At 45.5% G+C, this 12,176-nt stretch overlaps 1 protein-coding gene and 1 long non-coding RNA gene across 4 annotated transcripts in view; one reads left to right on the top strand and one right to left on the bottom strand.

Annotated features, from left to right (window-relative positions):
* The window catches only part of NT5DC3 (5'-nucleotidase domain containing 3), a 1,183,405-nt gene that overhangs the window by 891,166 nt on the left and 280,063 nt on the right, over window positions 1–12,176 (bottom strand). For all 3 annotated transcript variants that reach the window (XM_069629921.1, XM_069629920.1, XM_069629922.1), the window contains exon 3: window positions 4,880–4,954. In XM_069629921.1, coding sequence (XP_069486022.1) covers window positions 4,880–4,954 — 75 coding nt within the window. The remainder of the gene's footprint in view (window positions 1–4,879; window positions 4,955–12,176) is intronic.
* On the top strand, window positions 8,781–11,384 carry LOC138514418 (uncharacterized). The gene is made up of 2 exons (XR_011281926.1): window positions 8,781–9,126; window positions 11,228–11,384. It is a non-coding gene; the product is annotated as an uncharacterized lncRNA (long non-coding RNA).

Raw genomic sequence — 12,176 nt, 5'->3', positions numbered from 1 at the left:
TCCCTCTCCTTCTTTAAACACTGCTCATCATTGTGTGACCCTGAAAAGAAGCACAATGTAAAGTTGTACCATCTAATTTATGTGAAATTTTTCTATTTTTGACCAGAGGATTCATCTGATCAGATCTGGTCTAAGGTCCTCAGGAAGGCCATGACGGATTGTTTTCAGTATGAGTCCAAGCACAGGCACAGTAGGCTGGTTAGCTGGTTTGATGGGGAATGCAGGACAGCACAGAATAACCCATTAAGGACATTGCGAGATGTGGCAAGCTCTAGGGGAGATATTGTTAAGGCAAGGAGTGATTATAAAAAGGGACTGTAGAACATAGAAAAGCTCAACAGGAGAATAAAGCATTGGAGGACCGACTGATGGCTGTCTCTGCAAGGGACTCCAAGAAATTCTGGGAGTTCGTTGCAGGAGGCCCCCAATACAAACGAGTCAAGACTCACAGGGAAAACCATGTTGCAGCCAAATCCCGGTTTGATAATTTCTCAACCCTATACTGTGGAAAGGCCTGTGGGTTCAGTGACTGGGAGCATCACTCTTCGCTACGGTTAACTTTGAAGGAGGTGGAAAAGGCAGTCACCCAACAGGCATGTAATCGAGCATCGGGACCGGATGCAGTTCGTGCCGATTTAAGGGTGAGATGACCTTATGGGTTTCCATGCTGGTAGCCTGCTTTAATACTGATCTGGCCACAGGCATCCATCTACAGTACTGTAAAAAAGCCATCATTCAACCCATCTTCACAAAGGGCGATACTGGAAGCCATCTTGCTCACAGGCCATTTTCACTGCTGGACACCCCCCTTCAAGGTTTTTGGCCGGGTCATCCTGCAGCACGTTGAATACTGAATTCTAACCAGTCAGGTTCTCTCAGAGCTCCAATATGGCTTTAGACCTGGCTTGGGAACCAGAGATCAGGCCTTGAACCTGTATTTGGCAGGGGCCTCCTCAGTCTATATTAGGGGGAGCCAATCTATTTAGCCTTCATGGACATGAGCACCGCATTTGATAAGGTGGATAGAGCTTGGGGCCTCCTCGGTCTATGGTAGGGGGAGCCGATTTATTTAGCCTTCATGGACCCGAGCACTGCAACTGAGAAGGTGGACAAAGCTTCTCTCTTGCGTGTGCTCAGGTCCATGGGCAGTCCACACGAGCAGCTCTGGATCCTTCAATTGCTTCATGAGGACACCAGGGGCTGTGTCTGTTTTGGGGAACAGGGTGAATGCCCTGATTATTTCGAGGTGGACACAGGTGTTCGTCAGCACTGTGTGCTTGCGACAGTCCTATTCACTCTCTATATAAATGTCCTGTTTAGAGCACTGATGAACACTAAAGCAGACTTTCCGTGGGAGGGTAACCAAGCATTGCCTTTGCTTGCATATGCCAACAACAGTGCTCATTGCCAGGACACCAATAGCCCTACAGAAACTGATTGATGCCTACACTGACTTTATGACCGATTTAAAACTCACCATAAACACTAGCAAATAAGCAGTGATGGCATGCAGTGCCGGGAGAGGGAAAACAGTCAAAATGTGCATGTTGATGAGCAATGGGTCCGTTATCCCCAGGGTAACGGAGTTCGACTATCTCGGTATCTGTTGCTCAGACAACTGATGGGGATGGCCCATGTTCAGAAACAAAGCATAAAAATGAAACAAGCTTTGGAGGGCATCGCAAGTGTGTCGGGCCAACCACCAAGTCTTATTATGGAAGTTTTTCGTGCACAAACAAAAGCTGTGACCAAAATATGGAGCTACACTGTGGGGGACTGAAAACGCAATGGCCCTCAAAGTCAGAGAATAATTTTTGAAAAAACTGTTTGGTCTCTCCAGTGCCACCCCCAATTACGCCATGCACATAGAACTTGGTATTACTCACACAGCCAAGGCTGGTTACGGAGCACCCTTTTTGCACTGGTTGGGGATCTGGTCTTATTCGAGAGCCACTCTGACACAAGACATTGCTAGATCTTTGTTGCAGGGCCCCCACTGGCAAAGAATACTGTGGCTGAAATGCATATCTGAATGTGCGTCTCTGGTCAATGCCCTGTCTTTACAATGCCCGGCCCAAATTAACAATAGCAGAAAGGTGTGTGTACAAGAGGGTCTTCCGCTCGCTTATCACAGCAAACCGCCAATCCACTGGCCTTGCCATGCAATTCAATAGGCTCCACCTATCCATTTCAAAGTTGGACACGATCCAACCTTATTTGACTCATAGCGATAAACAGGTTGGCCGATGGGCATTCACCAGGACGCGACTCAATCTGCTCCCGCTGAGGGATATTATGCAGAAATTGCAGGAGCAGGAGCAGAGTGTGGCCTGTCCGGTTCGTGGGGGTGAGAAGGAAGACCTTTTACATTTTGTCTTATATTGTTCTCGGTATTAGAATATCAGAACACAAACTATTATCCCACTCCTGAGAGAAGCGTACTTCAACTCAGTGCCGCCCAGCACTTTTGTTTTTGTTGCGTGCAGAACCTTTAACTGAATATTTGACGAAGGCAAGGAACAGAAGGACGCGCATTGTGAACATTTCAATATGAACTGCTTTCTCTCTAAAGTTAATGTACTCCCTCTAATTTAGAGGCCAGATGCCACATGGTTGCCTGTTTTTTCATGCCTTTGTGGGGTATCAGTATGGATGGCATATTTTAAAATGTGTGTATTGTAATATAAATTGTGTACAATGTGTAGTTTTATATTGCACTGTGTATATTTATATGCAACTTTTGGTTTATGGACTTCGATCCAAATAAACTGTTAAAACTGGACTGCTCATCATTTTGTATTTACTCACCCTCTTCTCTAGTGTCTGTCCCCACTTCTTCACCACTTTGGGCACTCCTTATTGGGTCGGGGTTGGAAGACCGAGTTACAAATGCTTGAGGGAGAAAAGACTGAAGATATTTTTTTCAAAATAACCTTTGGTCTTTTCTCCCCTGAACATTTCTGACCTGGCCAAACCCCTGACCACACCCCTACCCACCCCCTACCCACACTCCCACCCCCCTACTTACCTTGCCTCCGTCTCTCTGGTCCCTGAAACACCTGTTCCCTTTCACTTCCGTAGCCGGCAGGGACCGTTCCTTTTTTTTTTTTCTTTCCGGGACAGCTGCGGGGGACACTCGCGCAACCCCCAACATCGAATGCGTGATTTGGTTAACCTTTTGGCTGTTCCGAATTTCAGCCAAATCACGCATTCAGGCGATTTTTATCTGTCTTTTGGGGTGATTCCCTCATTATTCAACTGCCTCCTATCCCTCTCCTGTCACCTTCACCTTATTCAAACCTTAGGGTACTTCTCAGGTTCTAAACAACAGTCCTCTCTCCAATATCCTCTGGTCTCTTCTACCTCCGTGTCGATCTTCCCCTCCAAATATTAGTCTTTTCTCAATTTGTGAAAAGTGTCCACTACTCTTCCTGCATCCTTATATTTGCTTCCCTCCCTCTCCTGTTCTCCACCTTTCACTATCTCCTGGTACTCAATACCTTTCGCCACCACTCTCCCCACTCCTGGCCTCCTCACGCTGCTCTTTCCATCTTGTCGGCTCTTGTTTTGGCTCTTGAGCGCTTGAATTCCTGCTTCAGACCCTCTCTTTAGCTTTGGTTTCTTGTGCCAGCTCCTCTGGTGAGTTCCTCCTCCAGCGCTTCTCCCCAGCTCTCCTATCGAGCTTTGGGGCTCCTGTTCCAGCCTCTTTATGGGCACTGGCTCCAACCGCAGTGCTTCGTTCTTGAGCCTCTTCCCCTCCCTTAGAGTGCTTCGCACCCTAGGCCTGCCCCCATTCTAGCTTCAGCCCTCCAATTGCCTCCTCCCCCCAGCTCTCCCCAAAGCAGCTCCTTCTTTAAACACCCACGCCTCTAGATGGAGCCTGTGTGCTTATATAGGGCTCAATCTATTCCATCTGGGGTCAGTTCTTTATGGGGTTTGCACACGGATCCTGAAATTGGTGAATGATAGGTTAATTGTCTAACAAGCCGATCCGAGTTTCAGAAGCAGGACCAAGCCTGCCAGCCAACAACTTTAGAGATCACTCTGCAAGCTCTGCTCCTGCAGACTACTTCCAGCTCCGCTGCCTGTGCCACATGCAAGATTGATGCAGGTAGGCCAGCAAATTGCCGGAAGAAGTGAATTGGTAAGATTTTCACTGGAGAAATGAAAATGTTGCCTGTAAATAATGCAAACATTGTGTCACTCGGGCCAACACAAGACTCGGGAAAAGCTCTCTGGGCATTTGAAGTGGGTTCTTTCTTTTATAGGGCTCTCTGCAACAGGGATAGTAGCCATTTGAGGAGTTCTTTGTTGCAAAGCAGAATGCTGGCCAGGCTATGTGACTATCTTTACTCTCAGGAGGTTGACCTCCAGCTTGTGAGAGCTGAAGGCTCTTTAACAGGCAGAAATAATGCATTTGACGGGAACTATGTGAGGATGACCAGGGGATTTTACCCATCCCTGGTTCAATCATCCACAAGTATGGGAAGGGGCTGTCTCCCTTTGTCGTTCCACTAGAAGTCCCCAGAGCTAAACAGGGACAAAAAGAAAACTCCTGAAGTGGTGCTCTCGTGTGCAAGCAAAGTTTTACTATTGCTGGGTATGTTAGTTGCATTTTTATAGTATACAGGGTTAGTAGACTTGGTGATGAGATATACTTCAAAATACTTTTCTATGCAACTTGATCAGTGAAGCAAAGCATACTTTCCAAAAACCTGAACATAAATCCTTACTTTCAGATCACTGAAGATTACAAATGGAAGAATGAAATTCCTTGAAGCATCACTTCAAACTGGATTAGTATGCAGAACACAATTAGGAAGAGGTGGCAGAAAATATTTCTAGCAAGGATGTGATACATTCTTAAAAGATCACCTACCCTGTGAACGTCATAATGTAGGCCGCGTATTGCAAAATTGGGATTGTATTCGTAGTTCCTTAATTCTTCTGGATACTAAGAGAAAAAAGATAAAATGTTACTTGCAACATTAATCATTTTGACAAGTGCATGGAATTCAAAATATCACACACTCATTCTCTGAAAGGGGAGTAGGAGGGTAGGCCCAGTGCAGCAGCTTGAAAGATTTTGGAAAAGTCAGTGTTTGCATTGAGTTGGTTAAAGCTTTTATTTGTCCATACTTCATGAACAAATTCACACTCAACTATGCATATTATTATTCTGGCCGAATCTAAACAGCCAGCACTTGAAAGGAAATTAAATGAGGAAAGGGTCTTCAATTCTTGAAAAAATAAAGGATTGGCAAATACAACATTTTTGGTTTTTATGGCCATAATATTACTATCTGAACATAAGATTGCAACATGTGGAAAATGGTGTGATTACCTGGTCATATGATAGCAGTGCCTGGAAAATTCTCATCTCATACATATACACAAGCCAAACCAGTTGACTTTGACAATGCTTCCTTTTAACAGGACCTCAGTGCAAAGACCAGATAGAAATTAAGTGGCTGAAAGCAAACTTGCTAGAGGGTGGGCAAACCTCGTTAATGGCGCTGAATTATGTTGATATCCGGGTTAGGGTTACTCGTTGAAGAACGTCAGTACACTTTGTTGTGGTTCACACTTTGATTTTTTATTGTTGATTTCTGTGATCATTGTCCTAGCATGTACAATGCTAATTTCATGTAAGAAGAGCCAACACGTGTTTCGACCAAAGTCTTTGTCAAGGCAGAGGAAAAGCGATTAGAGATCCTTGTATAAGGATGGTGGGGGCTAGGGGATGGTGGGTATTCTGAGTCTGCATAGGAGGGCTGGATAGCCACTGTGAAACTTGAGTGGAGTGGATAGTCTATGCGAATAGCCACCCACTACTATACTCTACCATTGGGAACCTCTGAGCTTTGTGCCATGGCTGCAGGAATCAACTAATCACTCGACCAGATAAAACGATAGCGCGGGGGTCTGCCGTTCCTCCAAGCTCTCGGCCGTCCCACACCTGGAAGTTAACCTGGTTCAGGCCTTTTTCTTACGTCAGTAGCACTTTTACAGTTGCAGCTAAGCCTTTAACTCTCAGCAGAATGCTTAGAAATTACACTGGCAGACCCAAGTTTGAGCTTACTGCTCGAAAAACCTTTCACAAAGAGATCCCAGGAGGATTTGTTTTGTAAAGGGCAAGCAGTACGCTGGATGGTCATAGGGATTAGCATGGCAATGGGCAGTTAATGAGTATGTAAATTTCCAAATAGCACAAGTACTTTGCCCCTCCTTATTCGTCATCTCCCGCCTAGCGGTAGTCCAATGCCATAGTTTAAGCTTTATGTGGCAATAAGCACCACCCATTAGCCAAAACAAATAAGTGGTAACATTTTTGGAAACAAGAGTAGTAACGGTACTTCCGTATCATTTGTTTAATTAAAGTTTGATCTTTACAATTCTCAGTGACAACAATCAGCTACGTCCGCGATAAACTAGCTGCCTTTCTCGTGTGACACAAATTACTAGTATTCAAGAATTTGCTAGGGAAACACCACGGATCTGCTAACAGAAGACGAAGTTAGGCAGAAAGCAAACCAGTCACAGCCCAAACTTCACCACACTTAGCACTGAATGCAAAGTGTGCATCCGGCATAGCCTTGATTGCAGTCCCTGACATGGATATCTATATTCACAGACTCAACCTTTTTGGGGTGCAAGTTGACCTTTTTAAATGAGGTAGTTGTTAAGTTTATGCTTTACAGTAAAATATACAGGTGGAGCCGTACGTGGGTTTAATAAGTCTTTACTGGGTTCAAGGTTCAGGTAAGTACATGAGGGCAGTTAAGTAAATAACATAGGCAGGGAGAGACATCCACCGGCCCCCTTGTCCATTCAGTTCCAGGTCCCAACTGCTATTCTTGGAACACTCATGCTCAGTGGAACATGCACAGTTCAGTCCAAACATTCCACAACACCACTCTGGTCATGATCTAAGCATACACACCATGGACAGGGAGCAGATCAAAAACTTAACACATCTTCCCCCTATACATAACCAGGCAACAGCAGGATAAAAACACAAGGGGAAGATGCACAATTGCTCTGAACTAAGGTGATACTGACCACACAGGTCAAATCCTCCTAAATACAAACTCTTACAAACCAAGCTACTGCTCAGAGCAATAAATTGCTGACCTCACCATTCCTTACACTAGCTTAATAACAGCTAAGCACCCTACATAAACATGCATCAACTCTGCAGCGGGCCCACCACAGACGTCAAGTACAGGGAACCAGCCCTCATTCTCCAGTCAACATGACCACCATATAACAAGCCAATCACTCTTATCATCAAACCGCCAACTATAAGGTGTGCACAAACACCTTCCGAACCTATCACAAAATGCCAGGACTAACAATTCCTACAATAAATACAGCTAACGGGACCTATCCCCATAAACATTTTCCACCCACTAAACACAAAGCTGACCACTGTCCATGGCACACCAGCACATAACCAGCCACTCTTACGCACATGCCACACAGTCTCGAATTCAGCATTAAACATGGTGAATTTTACAAGAAAAATCTGCACCCGAATTAGAACTATAGTTTAAGCCTGCAGAGAGATACTGTGTGTGCACATGGAAAAAATTAATTGGTTAAACATACATTTCATCTGTGTGTACCTGTGGAACAATAATTGATTGAATATACAATGCATCAACATTTATATTTTCTTATCTTTGGTGGATTGCTTTCCCTTTAAACAAAGCAGCAGTTGCACTGCTCAACTCACAACACATGCTTATGGGCATGTGCATCAATGGCACCACACCTCAGCAAACAACCATAATGGCATACAGTATGCCCAACCGTGACAACTCCTTTGCCATACCAGAGGTGTCTCACATGCACATCCAATGCACCTCCTATGCCGGACCAAATGCATCTCCAATGCAAACTGTGGCACAACCTATGCCAACCCAATGGCATCTCAAAAGCACTTGTGGCAATTCCTATGCCGGACCACATGCATCTCATGTGCACCTCAAATGTACCTAACACGCCCGACCAATGGCATGGGATATGCCAAAGCAAATGGCACCTCGCACCAAACCAATGGCATCTAATATGCCAAATACCATACTAATGGCACGAAATGTGCCAATACCATGTCCAACAACTTCTCAAACCGGACACTTCCTCTAATAGTAATCATGCTAACCATCAATTAACAAATGACTCTGCCCTTCCCATAACATACCAGTAAAACGAATCAGACTTAAAAGTGGGCATTAATACAATGCATCAATAAACGCCTCCCAAACCCAACCATTAAAGTCTTCAGAGCCCAATTGGTAAGGTTCCTAGGCAAGAAATGCAAGGTTATAAACACATAATAATTCAATATGGAATGCATTACATCATATTACCAAAATTGCCAAAATAAAAACAAATGGCAATCCCGCAGTGTCAAATGCTCAACCCATTATGGATTGACCACAATATTTGCCAAAACACAGCGAACCCAAAAACAACCCCCCAGTACTTGAGGTTAAAATGTAGTTGTTCCAGTAGGTCATGGCACTTCACTTCCTGTCCACGTTCGCCGCTTAAAATCCTTATAAACGTTGTCATTGCCGGAATTCCCTATGACCCTGCAACGTGTCTTTGTATTGATTCCAGCACCGACATGAGTGTTTGATAAAATGTCCTTTTTTTTTGTTTCACTTGTCTACAAATTCCACAGAAGAAAACATTTGAGACAACATCCTGCTCCTCAAACCGCACAGCCTGGAAACTCACGTAGGCAAAGATCCATATCTGAATGCAGTACATCAACAAATCATCTATACAGCCCTCTGGCTGCCGGAACATTCAAAGTCCAACGTTGTGTTTCTGTCTGAAACACAGAACTAGGGGACGTATCTCACGTTGGAAGGTCCTTTTCTCAAACCTTCATAACTTTCTTTATGATGCGAATACCACGATGCTGGGTCCTGGAATGCCGGCATGTAAAATATTCCCCAGCTACGATCCCCAACACCCCCAGCATTTATTTGATATCATCATTCATGCAGAGGGAGCGGCCACGGACAGATCTCTGCTCCAACCGTCACCCTCATGCTGCATGGGTGCACCAGCTCGCCAGGACAACCCCGCACCGCAAAGACCATGCCAAAGGTGCGACTGCCTGGACCGCACACTCCACGGCCCACAATAAATGCAGCAACTAGAGAGCCTCTAAGTCCCTGGAAATATTCACCACTCATTATTAAAAAGGCACCTCACTCCTACTGCTGGCCATAGGAACGGTGACCGTTGGTGAACCTGCATGCTTGTAAACGGCTATCCGCTTTTGTTTAGCGGAAATCCCCTCATCCAGTTGGCCCTGCGCACGATGCAGCACCCTCGCACTGAGTAATACACGCGCCATGCTAGTGTCAAAAAATAAAAAACGGCCTTGTGGGTCCTTTAAGTGTTCGCTGCCCCTTCAAAGTGCAAGCCAGCCCCTCAAACGATCAAAAACGCAGTCTTTAGCAGGCTCTAGCGCAGGGCAAGCTTACCTTGTGGCACAGGGACAGCATGGGGTGGCCGGTGGATGTCTCCTCTTCCTCTGGTGTTCTTCCTCCTTTTCCATGCTACAGCTGCATGTGCCCTCTGTCTCCAGATTCCTTTTCCTGAAGTGCAGCGTTTCTTCCTTCCGCTGTACACTCTACAGTAGACGTTCCCAGAAACAAATCCTCGTCGTCAATGTTAAGTTTATGCTTAAGAGTAAAATATACAGGTGGAGCCGTACGTGGGTTTAATAAGTCTTTACTGGGTTCAAGGTTCAGGTAAGTACATGAGGGCAGTTAAGTAAATAACCTAGGCAGGCAGAGACATCCACCGGCCCCCTTGTCCATTCAGTTTCAGGTCCCAACTGCTACTCTTGGAACACTCATGCACAGTTCAGTCCAAACATTCCACAACAACACTCTGGACATGACCTAAGCATACACACCATGGACAGGGAGCAGATCAAAAACTTAACAGTAGTTCACAATTCTCAGACTTATGAACAAATACTAAAGAGGCGCGAAGGATTCAAGTGCCATGACAGAAAACACAAATCAACTAAGGCCCAAGGCAGAGCCCAAGTCCACCCTTAATGAAGCACAGCAATGATGAAGCATGACACTGGCCATTTTAACAATGCACACTAGACCTGAACTGTGACTTGGGGTTCAAGAATTATAGGCTCAGTCGAAGGGCTGCACTGGGCAGTATGGGCCTTGAACAGTTAAATGCCTGAGTGCAGCAAGGAAGTTTAATGAGGCCGTAATTCCCGGTACAACCAGAGGCATAAAAATAGTCATCCCTATCACTCAAAAAGTAATAAGTATACATGAGTTATTGCATGCAACCAATTTCTATGACCGCACAGGTGGATTTAGTGCATGAATCTGCCCTGACAGTTGTACGAAATTGGCTGTGGTTACTCCTGCGCGGCCACTAGTCCCTTGGTAGTGTTCTGAACAAGATGCAGGCTATAGGAACCATTCTACGGGATATAGGAACCATTGTACAGGCTATGTGAACCATTCTATGGGCTATATGGTTCTTATGAGATCACTAACATTCAAAGTGTTCCTTTTTTTCGTTATTGCGATTTGGTTAAATATCAAACCTTTCACAAAACGCATACAAAAAATAAAAACCCATTTGTGAAGAGGACGGACCTCTAGCTCACAACAACCGGCAGCCGGTTAACGAGAGCAGTCACGAGTCAGTACCCAAATGCGGTCGCAAATTGCTTGAACGAGACCACCAGACATGCAACCCTGGCCGAGACTCGGGAAGGAACGGCGTCCGCGATTCAGAAAGTGACCGCATGTCAGAACTTGACCAGGAACCAAACGAATCTGACCGCGGATCACACTTATACCACGTGTCGGATGAAACCGATGAGAAACACAACACACCCAATACGGCCACACAGACTTGGGGTTGGTCGGATAGCACGGACCCCGACCATGAGGCAGCAATAATACCCGCTCCCCGGACCTGTTACTTACTACACTCACCTGAAGTTTTTCCCAGCAACAGTCAGAACCAGACAGACAGGAGAGACATGGGAGAGTGTAGCAGAGCAACCCTCAACCAGAGAGAAAGGGGGCGGGGCTTTGGGGAATATTTATAGACGTGACAACAAAGATGCCTCCGATTGGTTGATTAGCGTTTTGTCCCTATAGAAGAGTGAAACTAACAAAGGACTGTGTGTGTTTCTTCCACGCTCTTTCAGAACATTCGAGCCGAGGGAGAGAGAGTCACACCAGAGAGGCTCTGGGCCTATGAAGATTGAAAGGAGGAATTTGAAGACTCATCCTTACCGAAGAAGATTGAACTAGTTTTTTTTTTCTTCTCTCTTTCACCTGAATAAAGGATTTTAATTTTCTTCATCCCGGCCTTCCTGCCTCATCATTAATCCAGCCTATAACATTTCAAAATACATCATTAAAAAACTATAGGACATATAACATTGTCATGACAGTCAGTATTCTTTTCTGAAATAGCTAGTCCTGACAAGCTCTTCCACCCATTTACACACCGAAACTGAAAGGTTTGCGTGTACGATGATGGATATCTCGCAATTGTTCATAAATATTTAGGAAATTCATCGGCGCAATTGCCAGAGACAGGGTGTCCATCTCCTGTGAGGAAGGCATCCTCCCATCTACTCCCCCTGCATCCCCTCTCTGGTGGCCAGGGAAAGGACATCGCTTTTGGATCCTGACCGTGGGGGCAGATATGGGAGGAAGTATCGCCTTGGCGGAGGGTCCTCAGGGAGCGAGGAGTGGTCTTTAGACGAGACACATTATTTCCCATTTCCTTTTTCCAATGAATCTTCAGTCCCAGAAATCTTTTTAGGATACAGTCAAACCCTATCTTTTTCTGCCATTAAAAACGTCCCTCTGGTGGAGTACCCGAGCGTGATGGTGGTGCAGTGCCGAGGCTCTGTGGAAGACAGGAAGAAGTCCGGCTATTATACAGGCTTCCCTCGCCAGATACCGAATAAAGGGCTGAGAAGGAACAGCGTATTCCTCGGGGTCAGAGCAGCCCTATTCACTTCCGACGCTGGCTCGCGGATACAATGGCAGAATTGGATGGAGTGCATGCCTAGGAGGAGCCAACATGGCGGAGGCCCGAAAGAGAAAGCGGAACCCTGACACCCAAGATACTGCATCAGACCC

This window comes from Ambystoma mexicanum, chromosome 12 (assembly GCF_040938575.1).
Source record: "Ambystoma mexicanum isolate Mex_15411 chromosome 12, UKY_AmexF1_1, whole genome shotgun sequence".
NCBI lineage: Eukaryota > Metazoa > Chordata > Amphibia > Caudata > Ambystomatidae > Ambystoma > Ambystoma mexicanum.
This window is presented reverse-complemented; position numbering and strand designations above follow the sequence as displayed.